This window comes from Populus euphratica, unplaced genomic scaffold (genome assembly GCF_000495115.2).
Source record: "Populus euphratica unplaced genomic scaffold, PopEup_1.0 scaffold19.1, whole genome shotgun sequence".
Lineage (NCBI taxonomy): Eukaryota > Viridiplantae > Streptophyta > Magnoliopsida > Malpighiales > Salicaceae > Populus > Populus euphratica.
In genome coordinates, this window is record NW_011499853.1 from 1111750 (window position 1) to 1131723 (window position 19974).

General features: G+C 31.0%; 2 protein-coding genes across 2 annotated transcripts; both read left to right on the forward strand.

The window, feature by feature from the left end:
• The first annotated feature begins 2998 nt into the window (after positions 1 to 2998).
• LOC105122168 (conserved oligomeric Golgi complex component-related / COG complex component-like protein) lies at positions 2999 to 8178 on the forward strand. Its single transcript, XM_011021109.1, has 12 exons — positions 2999 to 3508; positions 3586 to 3738; positions 4315 to 4463; positions 5121 to 5198; positions 5296 to 5389; positions 5521 to 5595; positions 5778 to 6074; positions 6406 to 6473; positions 6560 to 6614; positions 6782 to 6920; positions 7304 to 7488; positions 7572 to 8178. Exons 1-12 carry the CDS (start codon positions 3383 to 3385, stop codon positions 7878 to 7880), a joined length of 1728 nt encoding a protein of 575 aa, XP_011019411.1. The 5' UTR covers positions 2999 to 3382; the 3' UTR covers positions 7881 to 8178.
• Positions 8179 to 13272: 5094 nt separating this feature from the next.
• On the forward strand, positions 13273 to 17810 carry LOC105122169 (S-adenosyl-L-methionine-dependent methyltransferases superfamily protein). The gene is made up of 13 exons (XM_011021110.1): positions 13273 to 13384; positions 13503 to 13599; positions 13695 to 13756; positions 13967 to 14017; positions 14115 to 14141; positions 14225 to 14329; positions 15205 to 15312; positions 15488 to 15559; positions 15648 to 15698; positions 16011 to 16073; positions 16168 to 16292; positions 16442 to 16652; positions 16870 to 17810. Exons 2-13 carry the CDS (start codon positions 13512 to 13514, stop codon positions 17578 to 17580), a joined length of 1674 nt encoding a protein of 557 aa, XP_011019412.1. The 5' UTR covers positions 13273 to 13384; positions 13503 to 13511; the 3' UTR covers positions 17581 to 17810.
• The last annotated feature ends 2164 nt before the right edge of the window (positions 17811 to 19974 follow it).

A 19974-nucleotide genomic window follows, 5' to 3' on the forward strand; every position in this document is an offset into this window, starting at 1 on the left:
TATTTATATGTGTGTGACCCATTAAGTTTCTTAATAAGTTGACTCAAACAGAAATTAAAATTCTAAATAAATTTATTATCTAAATTGATTAATTTATATTTGAAGATCAAATATAATGTCTAGTAATTTGTCATAATTCTCAAATATTAGAAAAGTCATAAGTGGTTTGAATTAACATTTTAATGATTAATTTCTCAGTATAATTATTATCTCTTCACCTATAATGTTTTGATTTAGACATAATAACATGAAGTATGTTTACTCTATTAAATCTTGTTTGTTCTCAATACCATAGTTATTAATTTTTTAAATAAAATTTGAAACTATTTTTATATCTTCTTCCATCCTATGCAAGAATTTACAATAAATACAATTTGAGAATATATAAAATATTTTTTTCTAATTCACGTGAGATGATGAATTCTCTATTGATCACTTATATATCTTCATATAATCCATGTTATACTTAGTATTTACTTGTTTGTTGTCCCTAGTTAGGATAACATGTGGTATAATCATAATATAATATATTTTTTTACATAAAATGATTTAGTAATCTCAAATCTAAGAATCACTCGTATAACCATCATGTGAATTTTTATATATATACAAGTGATCTCTTTATATAAAATTATCATACATGTCAATTCAATATGCATGTCATCTGACAATCACCTATATATTAATTCTAAATATCCATTGTATATCAGTTTATAAGAATAATTACTTATTTTCAATTAAAATAAAAAAAATATGTATCAGTTTCAACAACTATAATTAATATTCAGTTTTAATAAAGAATTAATTATAACTATTTAGAAACAGTACTTTAATACAATAAAAATCTTATAATTATAACAACTTTATAATTTTCTTTACAAAATATTTTTATCTTTAAAATTTTATTTTTACTCTAAATTTATAAACCTTTATTAATAATTATATATTTTTTAATAAATAAAATTAATATAACATGTAATCAACTAATTAGTTATATAACATATATATTGATAATTATAACAACCAACAATCTATCATGAGAACTTCACACATCACAATATCAACAATAACACTTTTCATAAGATAAACCGGTAATTTATCATGAAAACTTCACAAATCACAGCATCAATAACAACACTCTTTATAAGATAAGCTGGTATACTTAAGATTTATAAATATTTACATTATGAAATAATTTAATAAAAGCTAAAACACAACATAAAACAAATATTATTCTAAACACAAAATATACAGTGAACACTACAAAGCCATGTTATTCCTATCATACTCTACGTATCTTCAAAACCTATTTTTGCAAAAAAAAAAATTATGAAAATTCCCTCATCAACTTATAAGATAAAAAAAAAAAATCAACCTAACCACTCCATCAACCTAAAATTATAATCATGAAAAGCTAATTTTAACCCTAACTTTTCGCAAAATATAATGTAATATAATTTTGTGATACCTCAAGATTTGCCTTGATGGTAAGGCTGTGGCCTATTCTGCCTTCGGAAAATTATTCTCCACTTTCCAAAGTCTCCATTTGTGGATGATCTCTATAACCAAAAAAAAAAAAAAAAAAGACAGAACATTCTTGGATAGAGATGGTCTTTCATTTATGATATTAACAACTAATTAATCGAAATTTGGACTTCAGAAATTCACTTTAGGGTAAATTTCAATTTGTATTTAAGGTTTATATGTTATCTTAACCCTACTTAAAACTTTTTATTTAATTTAATTAGCTTTCAAACAATTTGTTTCAATTATGTCCATATCTTCACTGTTAATGTCTGGAATATTAATGTACACGAGCTTTGTTGCAAAAAATCCCTGGAGGATCCAGGTTGATCTTGGATTGCATGCTCTTAAAGATAGATTGGTGAAGCCGAATCTCTAGGGTTTTTTTTCTTTTCTTTTTTGCCATGATTTTTTTTGGATATAATAAACACGCATGGACCAGACGTTATAATGATGTTATTTTATTTTATTAAACTATATCACATGAAAAACATCTAAGATGTTACAAGACAACATGAAATTAAAATTAAAATTCTTGTATTTTAAACTAAATAAACTGGATTTTTTTTAATAATCTAATTCAATTAATTAAATTGTAAATATAAATTTATGTCATTATATAATTATATAAGGAAAGGAAGCCGGGAGATGCCTAAGTTACTGCTTATTGTCAACTAGTTTGATTACTCAGGCTGCTATTCTACAAGGCAGAACATTTTTTTCTCAACCCAAAATAAGTGTTGACATTATTAACGTTTTTATACCATCATTTTTATTTTTGTTTATATATATATATATATATAAAATAATTGTGTAGATTACAATAAAAGATGTTGCCTCCTAGAAAAAAATATTAAATAACTGTTTCGATTTGAAATTGAACCCGTGAATTTTAATTAGTTTGAATAGATAAAATTAAATTTTTTTTTATCAAATCAAATATTAACTTAATTTCAAAACTTATTCTTAACATTGCAAGAATATTATATAAATTAAATTAAAAAAAATATCAAACTCAATCTCAAATTAACTTAATCTAAAAGCATTAAATTAATTGAGAGTAAAAAAACTAATTAACAAAAAAAATTTAAAAAAAAATTGTAGGTAATAATTACAACCCATATTGGATTGTGTTTTTATTTTATATTAGATTTCTTTTTATCTTGTATTACTTATATGTTTATAATTTCAAATATTATTTCATGATTTATAAAAAATTAATTTTATAAAATCATATGAGAAATAAAATGATCGAATAAAAAAACACATAAATAAAAAAAGGTTTAAGATATGTTAAATGAAAACAAAATGACCCCATTTTTTTTAAGAAAAACTTGAATGGAAAAAAATACGATAAAAAAAAGATTTGGATAAAAAAAAATGTTAAGGTAATTCATGTTCATATAACCAATATTTTTTTTACCTTAACTGTTTTATTTATTTTTATATAATTGTAATATAATGTAGCTAACGTTTGAGAAGACAAGAGAAAAAAAACTTAAATTTAGCCTTCATAATCTTTTCTAACAAGTTTTTCTTTTGTTTTCCTTTTGTTTTTTAATCTTTGAATGACAAGACGAGGATAGGTGCATGCTGACTCCAACGGACAGAATACAATCACAAGGACCCGGTGCCAAGACGTTGCCCAACAAAACTAGCCAGCCCGGTCACCAGTCACCGGAACCCACAAAACAAAACCATCTCCCTTCCTTTCCTGCCACCAGATCCAGACAAACGAACTCAATTACACAAATTAACATTTCGATATGCTCTTCTCCGGTCAATTGTAATTCAACAGATCTACAATCTCCTCTCGAACAAAGTCCAAAACCCTAAGCAAATATCTTCATCCAAAATTATGGAGATAACAGAAAACGGACAAGACACGTCATCGGCGGTTACGAGTCTCCTCCCTCTCGCCTCCGTTTCTCAACAACCTTACGTATCTGAGCTTCTCTCATTCACTCTCGATCGCCTCCACAAAGTACGTTACATTTTTTTTTTGAAATTATTATTATTATTGAGAAAGCTAACTGAATCTGTTATTGGTGGTTGAAAAAGGAGCCGGAGTTACTTCGGGTAGATGCGGAGAGAATACAGAGGCAAATGCAGGAGGTAGCGGTGGTGAATTACCGTGCCTTTATTGCAGCGGCTGATGCTTTGCTTGCTATTCGACAACAAGTTTCTTCTATTGATAACCACCTTGAATCTCTGGTACTTCTCTTGATTTTAGTTCATTGATTGATGCATTGCAATTGTAAAATCCGAAGTGATCAGCGATTAATTTGTGATTTGGAAGGAATTAAACATTATAAATACGTGATTTGATTAGTACTACTTCACGGATCAATAAATAATTTGCTGGTTCTAAATGCATGTGTGATGATGAGAAGAGAGAGGTGTTAAGAGTATTTTCGTTGCCAGTCAATAGTGAAGCATTTTTCACTCGGCACGAGAACGCTAGCTTATTCTGAATTTATTTTGAGAAAGTTCTAAAATTTGATTGCAATGCCAAGGAGGATTCATTCGGTATCAGGAAGGTTGGACAGTTTCTTTTAAACTGTGAAAGAGTTTACTGGATGTGGTACCCTGGTATTACTGGAGTTTTTTACAAATTAAGAGTAAGGTTTATGTATGATTCTAGAAAATTCTTTTTTCGTTATAGGTATTTAATATGAAGTAATTACTGAATATTGTCTCAGTAACCTTTATATATGTGTTTTTCAAGTGCTTTTAAGAATATGGATTCTTTATAAATCGATGTTTAGTTTGTTTGTTTTTTCATGGCAGATAACTGAGATCCCAAAGCTGACATCTGGTTGCACTGAGTTCATTGAATCTGCAGAAGAGATTTTGGAGAAGAGGAAGATGAACCAAACATTGCTAGCAAACCATAGTACATTGCTCGATTTGCTTGAAATCCCTCAACTTATGGACACGTATGTGTTTTACACATTCAATAAGGTCATGCGTTATAGTTTAATCAATGTCTAACATGGTAGATATGGTGTTTCTCAAGCTTCTACTGTAGACTAACCCTTCATGCATTTCTTGATTGGTAGTGTTGATTGGCCATCATATCCATTTTAAACTATGTGCAGCGATCCAAGTGTACAAATTAAGTTGGGAACTAAGAAACTGTTCTAACTTACCCGATTTACCATTTAATTAAACAATGCAATTGATCGATCATGGTAAGTTTAGACACTTCTTAGAAGGTGAAATTTGCTTGCCCTTTGGAAGACTGAGATAGGAAGAAGAATTTGTTGCACCTAGATGGAGAGGAACTTGGAGGATATGGTCCTCATTTTTATTTTTATTTTTGTTATTCTTTGGGTGTTTTCAATGTAATATGTTACTGTTGCTTTCTAAGAATTTTGTGCAGTTGTGTGCTTGTGTGGTATGGATACTTTTCTTTGGAAGGAAAATTTAAAGAATTCTTAACAGATTGATATTTTATCCTGAAAAGTGTATTAAAGATTATTAAAAACTAGATAGGACCTGGCAGTTGATTGGGGACCTGATATGAAAATGGCTGATGATTTTCTAATTGTAGTATGGCACCGAAAACTTCAACAATTCCTGTTATTTTGCAGGTGTGTAAGGAATGGAAATTATGATGAAGCCCTTGACTTGGAAGCATTTGTTTGCAAACTCTCAACCATGCACCCCAAGTGAGTGATTTGCATGTCATTTCCTTGCCAAATGATATTATTTTTTCCATTTCTTTTGTGAAAGAAAGCTTACTTGGAATCTGTTTATCTCTGAAAGATTGCCTGTTATTCAAGCACTGGCTGCAGAAGTTAGGCAGACCACCCAATCTCTTCTTTCTCAGCTTCTTCAGAAACTTCGCTCTAATATTCAGGTATTATGCAGCAGTCAAATAAAATGCAAATATTCAGGCTTATGAGATGTTGAACAAAATGCAACTTAATTGTTATATGCTAAGGATTGGATTTAATTACACAATTTTTTGGTTGTGCCATAAAACTGCAGCTGCCTGAATGCCTCCGAATTATTGGATATTTACGTCGCATAGGGGTATTTAGTGAGTACGAAATGCGTTTGCAGGTAAACTCACAGATTTCTTTTGTGTACAGTACTGATTTGCTATTCTAGGGTTATGCTAAATACAATTCTTTTTAACATTTCCAGTTTAATATGCTACTGGATTAGATACCATGTAAGTTGATTGTATGCTTTCTTTAGTAGATAATATGCTTGCACCTGACAAGATTTCCCCCCCCCCCCAGTTTCTGAGATGTCGCGAGGCATGGCTTACTGGTATTCTTGAGGATCTGGACCAACGGAATGCTTATGAGTACTTGAAAGGGATGATAAATTGCCATAGAACGCATCTTTTTGATGTTGTTAACCAATATCGAGCAATATTTGCTGATGATACCTCAGGGAGTGAAGAAAACTATGATGGTGGACTTCTTTTTAGTTGGGCTATGCATCAGATTACCTCACACCTTAAAACACTTAAAATCATGCTCCCAAAGATAACCGAGGGCGGGTCTCTGTCAAATATTCTCGACTCATGCATGGTAAGAATCTTGCATTGATATTGGATAAGTGCATTTGTTGTAGAATTCCTTCGAGCCTTTGCTGTAAAAATTTATGCGCGTGCGTCTCTTTGATAATTTAAACTTTCTGGTAGACTGTCATCATTCTCCTAGCTTTTTTTGGGTCACGTATACAAGTCTCCTTTTCTATTTTTTCTTATGAAAGATTGAATGAAAACATGTGTTTCCCTATTTTCTAGCTCACAAGAGTGCATTATAAGCCCTTATTATAGAAGCAAATTGTATTTAGTTAGGGTCTTGACACTTTCTGCATGCCGAATTTGATAATGTGTTACATTTTTTTTATTGACAGTATTGTGCGGTGGGACTTAATTGGGTCGGGCTGGATTTTAGGGGCTTGCTTCCACCTCTTTTTGAGGAGTAAGGATACATCTTTTGTTTTATATTATTTATTTATTCTCTCTCATGTTTTCCCTTTGCAAAAGTTGATTTTGGCTATGTTGCAGGGCAGTTCTTAATTTATTCTCTAAGAATATGAATACAGCAGTTGAGAATTTTCAGGTATATGTCAAGCGTGCTGAAGTTTGGGTTTTCTTTCTTACGGTGGCTTGAGTTTTTTTCCTCATGTTTCTTCTGAACTGGTTATTAAGAACTTCATAGTCTGGTAGTTTTATTTTCCTTCAAGCTTCTTATTGCCTGGTATTCGAAACTTGATGTCTTTACTCCAGCTAGTTTTGGATTCACATCGCTGGGTTCCATTACCAGCAGTTGGTTTTCCATCATATAGCATTGGTGAAGAACAGCAAGAGGATGTGACCCCACCATCTTATCTTATGGAACATCCACCTCTTGCAGTGTTCATTAATGGTAAGTTTGAGATGCACTTCTAAACATACACTCTCCTCTTTTGTGAATTTCAGTTTTGTAGCTGATTAACTTTATAGTGCAATACAGTTATTTTACAAAAGCTGAATTATTCAGAATTCATATTAGATATTTGAGTTTCAAATACAATCTTGTTGATAAATGATACATGATATTCTGAAAGATAGATGGACCTGCACAATGACAACAATGATTCGTACAAATCATTGACTTGTCTATGATAACTGAGATTGAGTGTGTTCTCAGGGAACAGTAGACTGAATTCCAGGAATGCATGTATGGTTGCTTGAAAAAAATAGAGCTTTGGCGTTTCAGAGCATTGCTTGTTCTTTGGCATTGACTGCTGTGTCTTTCTGATGGGTTAGGTGTATCTGCTGCAATGAATGAGCTGCGTCCTTGTGCCCCAGTAAGTTTGAAGCATGTGCTTGCTCAAGAACTGATTAAGGGATTGCAGGCTGTTTCTGATTCTCTATTGAGATATAATGCGACTCGGATGCTCAGAGACAATGAATCTGGACTTTTTCTCTCACTTTGCCGGTCATTCATAGAGGTGCCATTGAGTTATACCCGGGTTGATTTGATGCTCATTGAATGGAATTTACAACCTTGCATTCTTACAAACCCTGTTTGCAGGTTGCTTACCCACATTGTGCCACATGCTTTGGTCGCTGTTACCCAGGAGGAGCTGCTCTTATTATGGATGCGAAGAACTTGTATGATGGAATTGGCCGTTTGCTGGCAACTTCTTCTAGAGAGCTGCAAAGACCTGTCAATAACACAGAGGGAAAGAAGATAACAGAAAATGGGGACCAGCTTGTGGTGGAAAATGGGGTTACTCCAGAGGTAGAACAATCAGGGGTTGCTATTGCTGATGAAAAAGATCAGATAAGCCCCACTGTACAAATTGATGAAAAGCAAGGTGATTCTGCAGCATCTGTGTGAGAAATCCAACCCTGTCATACATGCAGGAAAAGAAGAACAAACAGCGGTAAATGCCAATCACTAGTATGCTTTTCTTCTGAATTGTATCTCGCCATTTCCTATATCATGTCAAGTGATGATTATTATGATTTTTGAAATATTAGTTGTGTGATTACGAGAGGAAGGATTGTTTCATGAAGGCGGGCACAATAAAGCAAAATGTTTATAGGCCTAGATGTTGTAACATTCATAGCAAGGCACATTTTATGTCCCCTCTTTTTAGGCGAATACCAGTAAAAAAGGGACAAGTTTTGATACTTTTTCTTTTTTATGGAAATATTTTGATTTATGGTGTGCAGATTTTAGCTACCTTTCACAATCAAGGTGGCGTAACCCTTATTCAGATTTGATTAAATGGCCTGAATGTTAGCAAAGTATCTGCCCAGATTATAGCACTCACAGCCTTATTTGCCTCTTCATGGCCTGCTGCTTGCCTTTCCTCATCTGCAGGTTTGAAAAAAGGAGTATTGGAGAGTCAGATATGATGGGATGGATGGGTGTTAGATGTGTCCCAAAAATGGTCACGATATAATAAACCATCTAACTTTGCAAAAATGGTTGTTCTCTAATTAACTGGAAGAAATATACTTGGGATAACTGAAAGCAGAGAGTGTAGAGAAACCTCTTGAAATCTCTATCGTGATGTTTTAATCTCATAGCTGATTAATTAGCGGTGGCAAGCTATGTTTTTTATGAAGTTTATTAATTAATCCTACCAGCTTTACTTCGTCTGCTCTCTATTTTATTTATCTCCCACAAGTCTATTCACGTTTGATTGAACCAAAAAACAGCCATTGTCCTGTTCTTTCTATGATCCATGTTGGATCTCTTTTTCTTCTTTTAATATAAACAAATATTTAGATATTATTAACTTGCTTTTTAATAAAAAAATAAAATTATATAATATTGATATGATATGACTGGCTCACTTAGCGGTGTTTTGGTGTTTTAGGTGATATCATAACAAATTAGTTTTTTAAACTGGTGTTTTAGGTGATATCATAATAAATTAGTTTTTTAAACTGGTGAAATTAGAAAGGAAAAAATTCACTACTAAATTTTATAATTACTAAAAACTCAAATTAGTTTTTTAAAGTATTGGATAAAGCATTGATTATGGAATATAAAAGTAATTAACTTGACCATATATGTTTTTTTTGCTCTTGTTTGTGTCCACTGGTATAAGAACTCATCAATTCTTGATCGTTTTGGTTTCTTGATCTTAGAGCACATATATTAGAATTTAAGTATTCTTAATGGGTAGTTGTAAAGTGTTGTTAAATATTTATGGCTAAATGAGATCATAGAGCAAGATGTATTCGTTATAGGAGAGGTGATGATGTTTTTTTTTAAATACAAGTAATACAAAAAAGAAGATGAATATCTTATAGTCAAAGATATTTTAGTATTTAAGGATAAAATAGTAAACTTACTCATTACTCATATTTCATGTGAATTCTTAATAATAGACTAAACAAAACACATTGTTAATAATTTTCACTTTTAATCAAGCACAAATATTATACTTTTAGCAATTACATTCCTAGTAATTATATTGTTATGTTGTGTTTAATATTGTGGTATAAGGTGTTTTTTAAAATGTTTTTTACATGAAATATATATCAAAATATTTTTTTTATTTTTTTACATCAATATATCAAAATCATAGAAAAAAAACACTAAAAAGCATAAACTCAATGTTTTCAAGTAAAATGCTCTTTAAAATTCACCAAAAAGAAGAAATTAGCACACTCTAAAATACTTGATAATTAGCTTGTGCTATATTATGGGTTGGATCAAAAAAAAATTTGAACATAATAAAGACTTTTCAAGCAACAAAAACTTTTTGATAATATCATTAAACCTTACAAGGTTGGTCAGCTTTAAAATCTTATGATTTTTATCATTGCTTAACATGAGCTTCTAATTATATCATTTGAGAGTTATTTTTAATAAACTATTTGACTTGACATTAAAAGTAACCCAGATAAATGGTAAAAATATGATTTAACTTATTTTAATTTTTTTTAAATGACATTAAAAAAATATTGGAATAATAATATATTAAATTGATTTTAGTTAATTAGTCGAACTCAAAACTCAGGTTATACACTCTGTTGGGTTTAATAGTTTTTTATGTAAATTTTTTTATTTAGTTATATAATAAAAAATATTCAAAAAAATCAAGCACCAACCCAAAACCTATACATTTATTTGAGACTGTGATAACATTATCGAAAATAACTAAAAAAATATTATAAAACTCAATTCTCAATATATTTTTTCAATTGAGAAATAAAAAGATGCTATTTATACTTTATAAAATAAATTAAAAAATATTTGTACTGATAAATAAAAAAATAGTTGTTAACAATAATTAAATATTAAAACAAGAAGTTAATATTTATAATACAAATAAAAGATAGATATACATACAAATATTTTACACTGAATGTTCTTTTTATTTTAAATATTTTTATTCATTTTATCTCAACAATTAATTATTGTTGCTAAAAATAAATAATTTTTTTATATATAAAAGCTTTATACAAATACAAGTAATTCATATAAAATATAAAAGGAATAAAATTTAAGATAAATTAATTTAATCTTTTTAAAATATCATGCAACTAAAAAATTTAAAAGGCAAGACCGATTCAATAAAAACAATTAATGAAAAGAGAAAAAACAGAAGTTCAAACACACTTTTTTCTCATGTCAGAAAAAGACCGAATGTTGTTCATACGTGCTTTTTTTATGAAGCATACAACTTGTAGCCTGCTAGGTTGCTGCTACCTAGAATCTGGGCATTATTGTTATGGCAGAGAAATTAAGAAGGTCTGCTTTAAAATTTTATTTTTATACTATTTTCATCTAAAACATCTCATAATTATTATAAAAATCTTTATAAACCCTCTACAAACCCCCTAAAATAAAAATCACTAAAAAAATTAACTAAATTTTTTTAACTTAATTTTGACTATCTTTTTCAAAAAGTTTCCCAAAAATATCAAAATTAAAAAAAAAAAACATCTTCAACATGATTTGGTTAATTTCTAGTCATTTCATAATTTTTAGCCATTTTGTTTATTGTTTTCATATTGATAAATTAAAAATAATAATAAAATAAAATCAATCAAACAGAAAAATAAATTTTTTAGTGATTAAAATGTTATTAAAAAAATTTACCACTTTAGAAAAAAAGATTTTAATTGCATATTATTTTTTTAAAACAGAGGGAACTTTTAAAAATTAGAAGCTAGAAGGTAGTAGAAGTTTTTATAAAAATTAAGAAAATAATAAATGAATGTGAAATATTTTAGAAATTAAATATAAAAAAATTAAGTAATATAAACAAATGATTATACACAAAAAGAAAGAATTAGTAAAAAGATGAGTCACAAAAACGTCCCCACACTGGAAACACTCTTCCTTGTCCTTTTAAAAAGAATGGGGTGTTACACGTGTCTTTAAAAAAAAAAATAGAAAAGAATTCGGGCCATTGTTTGAGCCCAACTGTTTTGTTTAGGCAATTTTTTTTATCTCCTTCAGCTATGGGCTTATTTCTTTGCAGAAGCCCTTTTATTTTATGGGTCCATTTGGTTTAGTATTTTCGGAGCACATGGGCTAATATTAAAGATTTGGATCTTTAATTAGATTTGAATTTAAATATTTATTTTGGGTTTATTGTACAGGCTTGGGTTTAAAGCGTGGGTTAATTGTTTGATTTATTCCATTTATTCGGTTTAATTCTTAACTTGATGGTGGATCATTATGGATTGCATATCTTTTATTATTATTAAATGAGATATATGATGAATAAATAGTCTACTACGAGTACATGTTTTAATTAAAATGGTCTTATTTTTTACAACCTTGTTTTTATGTGTTTTTTTAAGGAAAAAACCAATAGTATTCCTGATATTTTAATACAAAAAATATTAAAGATTATAAACTTATATATAAGCTATATTCTTGATATTAAAAGAAACAAATACAAAAAATATATTTTAATTTTAAAAAAATTAGATTTAACTTGTAAAGTCATGATCCACTTTATCGATGTTGATCTATTTTAATGAAAAAAACAAATTAATAATTAAAAAACACAATAATGTCTCAATAACAATTAAACAAGTAACTTAGTGTAGATAAAGTGTATTAAATGTGACATTATCCTTTTTGTATATGATTAATCCTCTTATCTTGTTTTTTAAAACCAATTAGAGCTTTTAATAATTAAAATATTAGATGACAATTCCATAATCTTTTAACAAGAAAAAAAAATAGGAATTACTTATATATATATATATATATATATATATATATATATATATTCTTTGCAAACTCAGCAAGAATTACTTATATATATATATATATTTTTTGATTTACGTGGGGTGTCCGGCCAGCTTGCGCACGCCACGACTAATCTCCACGGCCCACTGAATACTCTGCAAACTCAGCAGGCATGCAAGGCATCGCGGGGGTAACAGGCGTGCACGCCAACACGCCACGACTAATCTCCATGGCCCACTGAATAACGCCACGACTAATCTCCACGGCCCACTGAATACTCTGCAAACTCAGCAGGCATGCAAGGCATCGCGGGGGTAACAGGCGTGCACGCCAGGGCTCGAACCCAGGTGCAGTGGAAGGAGACAAGCCCTTTCCAACGCTAGGCCAAGCACTGAAATGCGAATTACTTATATTTTTTACTCACTATATCTTGGTCCAAAAAAATGATAATTACGACATGATATATATGCAATATAAATAAATAAAAAATCTTAATAAAATTTTATCTATTTTTCCAAGCATGTTTATATTAAAAACAATCACCACTAAATTTTTATTATTTAATAAAATTTATTGATATCAATTTTTTTACCAACTTTCCTGCTTTACTTTTTTTGGATAACTTTCTTTGTTTTTCTTAAACTACTCAAGAATTGAAGATTTTTTTTTTTTAAGATTTACCAATATTTTTTTTTTATATTTTCATCATTTTTTATTGAATTAATTTTTAATAAACTCATCGTTAATCTGATACTAAAAGATTGCAATTGAAAAAAATTTGAGGATGAAAATGATTTTTTAACCTACCGTGGGTTGCTTCAATGTGTGACCTATATATTTTCGAATATTTTGTAATGTAATTGTAATTGACGTCTGAAAGGGGCAGAAATTTTCTTTTCCATGCTAGGGGTTTTAGTGTACAGATGCGACACTAACAAATTACAAGTAAATTGGTAAAGGGATGACATTTAAAAAGGAAACAATAGTACAAGGACGAGTATCGGGTTGTCACGTTTAAACCAGGGGGGGAAATGAAGTTTTACTTGTACTCAAACCCCTCTGCTTGGGCTCAAACAACAAAACCCTAATTTCATAACTCTCTCCCTCTCCACTGCCATCTCTCACTCAATTTATTCCTTTCTCCCCATCTCATTTTTTCAGTAGTAAAGGTACAATTTTACTCATTTACTCTATTTTTATCTTTACTTGTTTGATTGAATGAAAAGCTGCACTTTATGCTTAACTTTTCTTTGATTTGTGATTAAAGTGTTTGAATTTTCTGTGAAGGGCTGTGCAATGGAATCCAATGTGGAACAGAAAAGCCCATCTCAGAAATTTCAAATATACTCTACTGCTAACACTGGTGTCACTCCCTTCTGGAGAGGTCTCTCTACATTTCTTTTTCTCAAAAAGACAATTTCTTACATAAAAATTCGCTGGTTATTTTAATTTAACTCTGTATGTTTTGTTTCTGGGCAGAAAAGTATGAAAGGGATGCTAAGAAGTATTGGGATGTTTTTTACAAGCGACACCAAGACAAAGTAAGCATCCTTAGTCATTTTGATGTTTTCTGCTGGGATAATTCAATTTCTTAATTCGTTTTTAAAGTATTATGCTTGAAGGGACTTGGTGCGATTTTGAGTTATTTTTATCTTATGTAAGAAAGTTTTGAACTTATTATGGTTTGTGAATTGCACTAGTGGTCTAATTTACTTTCGGTATTATGGATATTGGTTATCATTGTTCTTCAGTTTTTTAAGGACCGTCATTACTTGGACAAGGAATGGGGTCAATATTTTGCAGTAAGTTGAAAAAAGATAACTTTTTTGTTTGTCATGATGGTTGGCCGAATTTTGTGATCATGTGAAATTATTGACATTATTGATTTGGGATTTGTAGGGCGAAGAAAGAAGAGTTGTTCTTGAGGTAGACAGAAAAAATCCTTCTCTGCACAATGACTTTTCTAATCTATACTATTTTGGTTATTGATAACTCCTGCTGATAAACAGGTTGGCTGCGGAGCTGGGAACACCATTTTTCCTCTTGTTGCTACTTTCCCTAATATTTTTGTCCATGCATGTGATTTCTCACCGCGCGCTGTTAACTTAGTTAAGGTCTGATCTCTTACCCTTTACTATCTGATTTATTGCAACGATGTATGATTGAACATATTCAAGAATTTTGCTATTTCATTTTGTTTTATTTTTCTGTGAGAAGTAACTGTATCAATCAGAACTATACATTGGATCTGGCACTTATGTTTTATGAAGGTAAAGTTTTAGAACTGATAGTGTGGTTAAAAGTTATTAGTCTAAAATTTTAAATTTCTGCATTATTGACACTGTTCTCTTGATGAATCGATGTTGGACATTATATGCTCGGGTAGCTGCAATAGTATTTATCTAAGAAATTCTTCTGCTCCTAATTCTGGCATCGAACATCGCAATTGCAGTTGTCCTGACCCATGTCCATTAAATATGTAACCAATATTGACTCATATATCCTAATTCTTCTCGCATAAGCCCCCACCCTCTCTCTGAATATAGTGAACCACCATTTTTGTTTTCATATATGTCTCCACTATGAAGAAAATATGATAGATTGCATTACAGTTGACTTTTGTATAATCTGGTATGATTGCATGCACTGCAAGGGTCAAGGAAGCATTGATCTATAAAGTTCTTCAAGATCACACATTTCTTTCTTTGAGATTAATAGTTGTTGTTTTGATTTTTACAATATGCTTTATCCTCGTCAATATTCTGTGTGCTGAACTTAGAATTGTGCCTTTATTTTATAAATTGATGAAATAGTGGCATGATCTTAGTGGGCATTATGTTCTATTTTGATCACATATGAAGCTTGGCAAATTTTACCTTGAACTCATAATTTCTGTTACTGCATTTATTTTTTACTGTCTGCTTATAATCCATATTTTTTTTAGCATAAGTAGGTCTAGTGGTGAATAGATATCTATTGCTTGTTGCAGACTCATAAAGACTACTTAGAGACATGTGTTGGTGCATTCGTATGCGATCTGACTGTTGATGACTTGAGCAAAGAGATTTCTCCGTCTTCAGTTGATATCGTGACAATGGTATTTGAATGCAAATTATTATCTACAATATTTACAAAATAACAGGATGTAACTTTGTTCAAGTTCATGATTAATAATTGCTATCCCGAGTCTCTCATTGAGAAACTTTATCGTGTTTAAATTGTACTTCTCAAGTTTCTTTCTCCTTCATTCAACTTTCTGACTTTTTAAGTAGATATTTGTGTTATCTGCAGTCTCCCCTGAGAAGATGCCTCTAGTCCTGCAAAACATTAAAAAAGTAATAAAGGTAAATTTTTGTAGCTGCAAGTTTCAACTTACTATCTAATCAGATAAATTGATTAATTATGATGAAACTCACTTCTTTCATTCTTCAGCCTAATGGTTATGTGCTGCTTCGTGACTATGCTTTAGGGGACCTTGCTCAGGTTGATCTGCACTCTTCCTTTTCTTTTGGACTTATATTCTATTTGATTAGCAGGTCTTCATAGTTCTTTTTTTTACACCACAGCCCCATCTTGGCATTTATGGGGCTGAGTTTTCAGTGCTGTTGTCCTTCTTTATTCACAGTTGATTTATTTAACGAGCTAGATAAAATATTTCCCTCATGGTTTTTGTCTTGGTGCATCTATACCTATTAATGTGGGTCGTATGTGTATAAACATGAGTCTTTCTCTACCCAGTGGCTTCAGTGGTTGTTGGCCTTATTCATAATTATCTTCTCTCATGATGGTCAACAGGAAAGATTAACTAGCAAGGATCAACAGATTAGTGAAAACTTTTATGTCAGGGGTGATGGCACTGTAAGTTTCAGAATGTGTGCATTCATTATTCTTAGCATTCTATTATTCTAGTTTGGAAATTAGCTATAATTTTTTTCCTCTGACTTCTTTTCAGCGTGCTTTCTATTTTTCAAATGAATTCTTGACAAGTTTGTTTAAAGATAATGGATTTGATGTTGAAGAACTTGGTTTGTGCTGCAAGCAAGTTGAGAATCGGTCACGTGAAATAGTGATGAATAGGTAAATGATGAATATCATGGAGAAGAATACAGAACTCCTGGAAAGTCAAAGTCATTTGTTTTTTTTTTTGTAACACACAAATTATGTGGAACTTTTCCTTCTAGTTTTCTTCTTTTAATACCATCCCATGCAATTTTGCCTGATTTCAGGCGTTGGATCCAAGCTGTTTTCCGATTTTCAGACAGCTCAAACTATTCTGTTAGCAAAGAATCTGCAATCGAGGAAGCCCTCTGTCAAGAAAATGTAAAGTTTAATGTCAAGGAAAGCACATCACAGTACCCTTCAAACAATTTTGAGATTGATATGTCTGAGGGTGTGGCAGCTGAAATGTTTGGAATTTCTCCTTCCAATGATAATGAGGTATGCTCCACCTCTTTCCTTTTGTTTCTTGTTTTGTCCAATTGCTGATAGATTTTGGCGCAAGAATCTCTGATCTTTGCCTCACGAGATTTATTCTTTTCTCCACTAAGCATGATGCATGTGAAGCGTGCGTGTATATATTCCATATAGAAAAAAGGATATAACTTCACAGACATTAATGTATTCAGACATTAATGTATTTTTTTTTTTTCAAAAGGTGATTCACGTTAACCTTAGGGACCAGAATTTCAAGATCAATGTTCTGTCAAAAGAGTATCAGCATACTTGTAAATCAACAGGATTGATGCTCTGGGAATCAGCTCGTATGATGGCTATGGTGCTAGCAGTAAATCCAACTATTGTTGAGGGGAGAAAAGTGTTAGAGTTGGGGTGTGGCTGTGGGGGTATATGCTCAATGGTTGCGGCCAAATCAGCTGACCTTGTAGTTGCTACTGATGGGGACACAAAAGCACTTGAACTGATGTCCCAGAATGTTGCTTCTAACCTTAGACAGCCATCCCTTGCAAAGCTAATTATGAAGAGATTGGTGTGGGGAAATACTGAACATTTAGAAGCCATCAAGGATCTCAATCCTGGGGGCTTTGAAGTCATAATTGGCACAGATGTTACATACATTCCTGAAGCTATTCTGCCCTTGTTTGCCACTGCAAAGGAATTAATTTCATGTGACAGAAATGGTGGAGACCAGGAACCAGCTCTAATTCTCTGCCATATCTTTCGCCAAGTCGATGAACCATCGTTACTTTCAGCTGCATCTCAATTTGGTTTTAAGTTGGTTGACAAATGGCCATTAGGAATTCCATCTAATCCATCTCAAAGCATTGTAGGCTCCTGGTTCCCAGAGAATGGTCGTGAGGAGTACATCCCAAATGCAGCATTGAACATCATGTACTTCCACTTGCAGTGAAGCCTTGCTGTGCTACCATTTTACTTCTCTTTTTGTTCCTCATTACATCTGTCTGATTTATAGCTTGATTTGTTAAATCCATATTTTATTGTAGCATGATCGTGCACTTTAAACCTTTCATTTATCTCAAACCGTTATGATTTGATGTGCTTGTAAAGATCCAAATCAATTAGCAAAGTAACTCAGAATAATTGTCACACTGATATAAAAGGATCTTTGGTTTTTTAATATTTTTGGATTGAATGGAAAGCCATTGTCAGTTACCCCCCACAGAGCAAGGCAACGGGTTGTTACTTTCAAGTGGAAAGACAATTAGATCCTGTCGCCCGGAAAAAGGAGGGTTTTCTTATTTGCACTTGGCGGTGATACTTTTAATCGTCAGGGAAGATTCTTCGTCCACATTGTGTTAAACTTAATCCTTCCTAATCCCCAATCCTTATCCTCGAGAAAAATATGAATTCAAATCACTTGTGATTGAAAAATCATCCATCCTCTGTCACTGAAGGAATTAAGATTATTAAGTGGTCTTCTTTTTTAATTTTCAGAAAAGATTCGCCGGTATCTTCCTCCCTGACTGAAAGCAATCATATAGTGTTACGATAGTCGGATTAAACAAGATGATCTTCTATTAATAAATCTGTTAGTTTTGATTACAGTAAGAGTAGTGCAGGAGTAGAGAGCTGTACAAATTTAATTAGAGACCAATATAATTAAATATGATTTACATTTATGGTATAAAAAATAATTAAAAGAATAACTAAATTATAAATCAAATAAAATGAGTCCCTTTTCATTGTCACTCAAAAAAGTTCATGTTTATCCATAACATCTTCATTTATGCATTTTCTTATCCGTTTAGTTTTAGATCCTTTTAAGGCCCTAAGCTACCACGTTTCCTTCCAGTGCTGCTCTTGTTCTCTCCTCAATCATCGATCCCTTCTTCTTGACATCCAAGAACCAGACCGTAATATAAATGAAGCTTGGAAGATATTGAATAAAATTAGGGTTTGAAATGGACATTATTCATAACCTATTGAGATAAAATTGAATCGCATTCCATTGGTGATAAAATATATCACAGGACTTTTCAATCTCAAGCTGTGTTAAACCAGCGATATACACTGCAATCTAGGGAATTATCATGCTATCATTTTCACCCATTTTCTCCTCATTGATGCGTGCATGCTACTATTTACCAACAGCAGCTGTGATCGCTGTTCTATTCCCTAGCTAGTTGGCTGAACAGGCTAACTATCTCCGTTGTTTAAGCTGCAGCCTGGCAGCCATGAATATTGTAGATTTTTAGCTCTCTTATCACTTCTTGAAAAAATCTTCTGCAGTTCTATTTATGTAATCTGCCAATTTGACTTCTTGCAGCATGCATGTTCAAGTGAAGTGAAGAGAAGAAACGGAGACTTCACTATTATGCTGGTCACTGTTCCCTGGTCACCCGTGTAAACTGTATATGACTGCATATGAAAAATGTCGTGAAATTGACACGCAGATTCAGATTCACTGAAAAAAAATAAATGATCTGGTGTAAATGTTTTATCCCACAACGATCATAGTTCGTACTGTATTTTTGCTATAACTATAATTATTTTTTTCTATCATGGAAGGAAATATATGATTATATTTTGCTTAAAGTAATTCCTTGCTACTGTGGTGTTTGGATGATGTTTCAAGAAAAAAAGAGAGATAAAAATGAAACGATGAAGAGAGAACAAAGATGGAGTTATGTTTGGTAATAATTTTCGAAACAAAACCTTGTTTGGTTGACGAGGAATAACACATTACAAAATGCAAAAAAATATATTTTATATTTGTATTGTTTTGTTTTTATATAATATGTATATTTTATTTATTTAATATTCTCAACTATAATACTATTTTCCCTTTAATAATATGCTAAAAATAAATTGATTTCTTAAAAATCTAATTTATTTGTTTTTGTTTTTTGACCGTAAAAAAATATTAAAATCATAGAAAATTATTTGACATTATTATTTAACTCGACGGTTTAACTTTTAAATCATCCATTCAACTTTTTCATTAATTCAAATTTAAAATTAAATTATGTAAAAATTGATTTAACATGATTTTATTAATTTGACCAATTCAAAGACAATTCAATTAACCATTAAAAAAAAAGGTTAACTTTTAAATCATCCATTTAACTTTTTGATTAATTCAAATTTAAAATTAAATTATGTGAAAATTGATTTAACATGGTTTTATTAACTTGACCAATTTAAAGACAATTCAATTAACCATTAAAAAAAATTAATAATAAAAAAACCGTCTGACTCAATTTCTTATTTAGTAAGGGTTTAAAATTAAACAATATAATAGTTGTTCTGATATATTTTTTATTGACTTAATAAATTCAAAAAT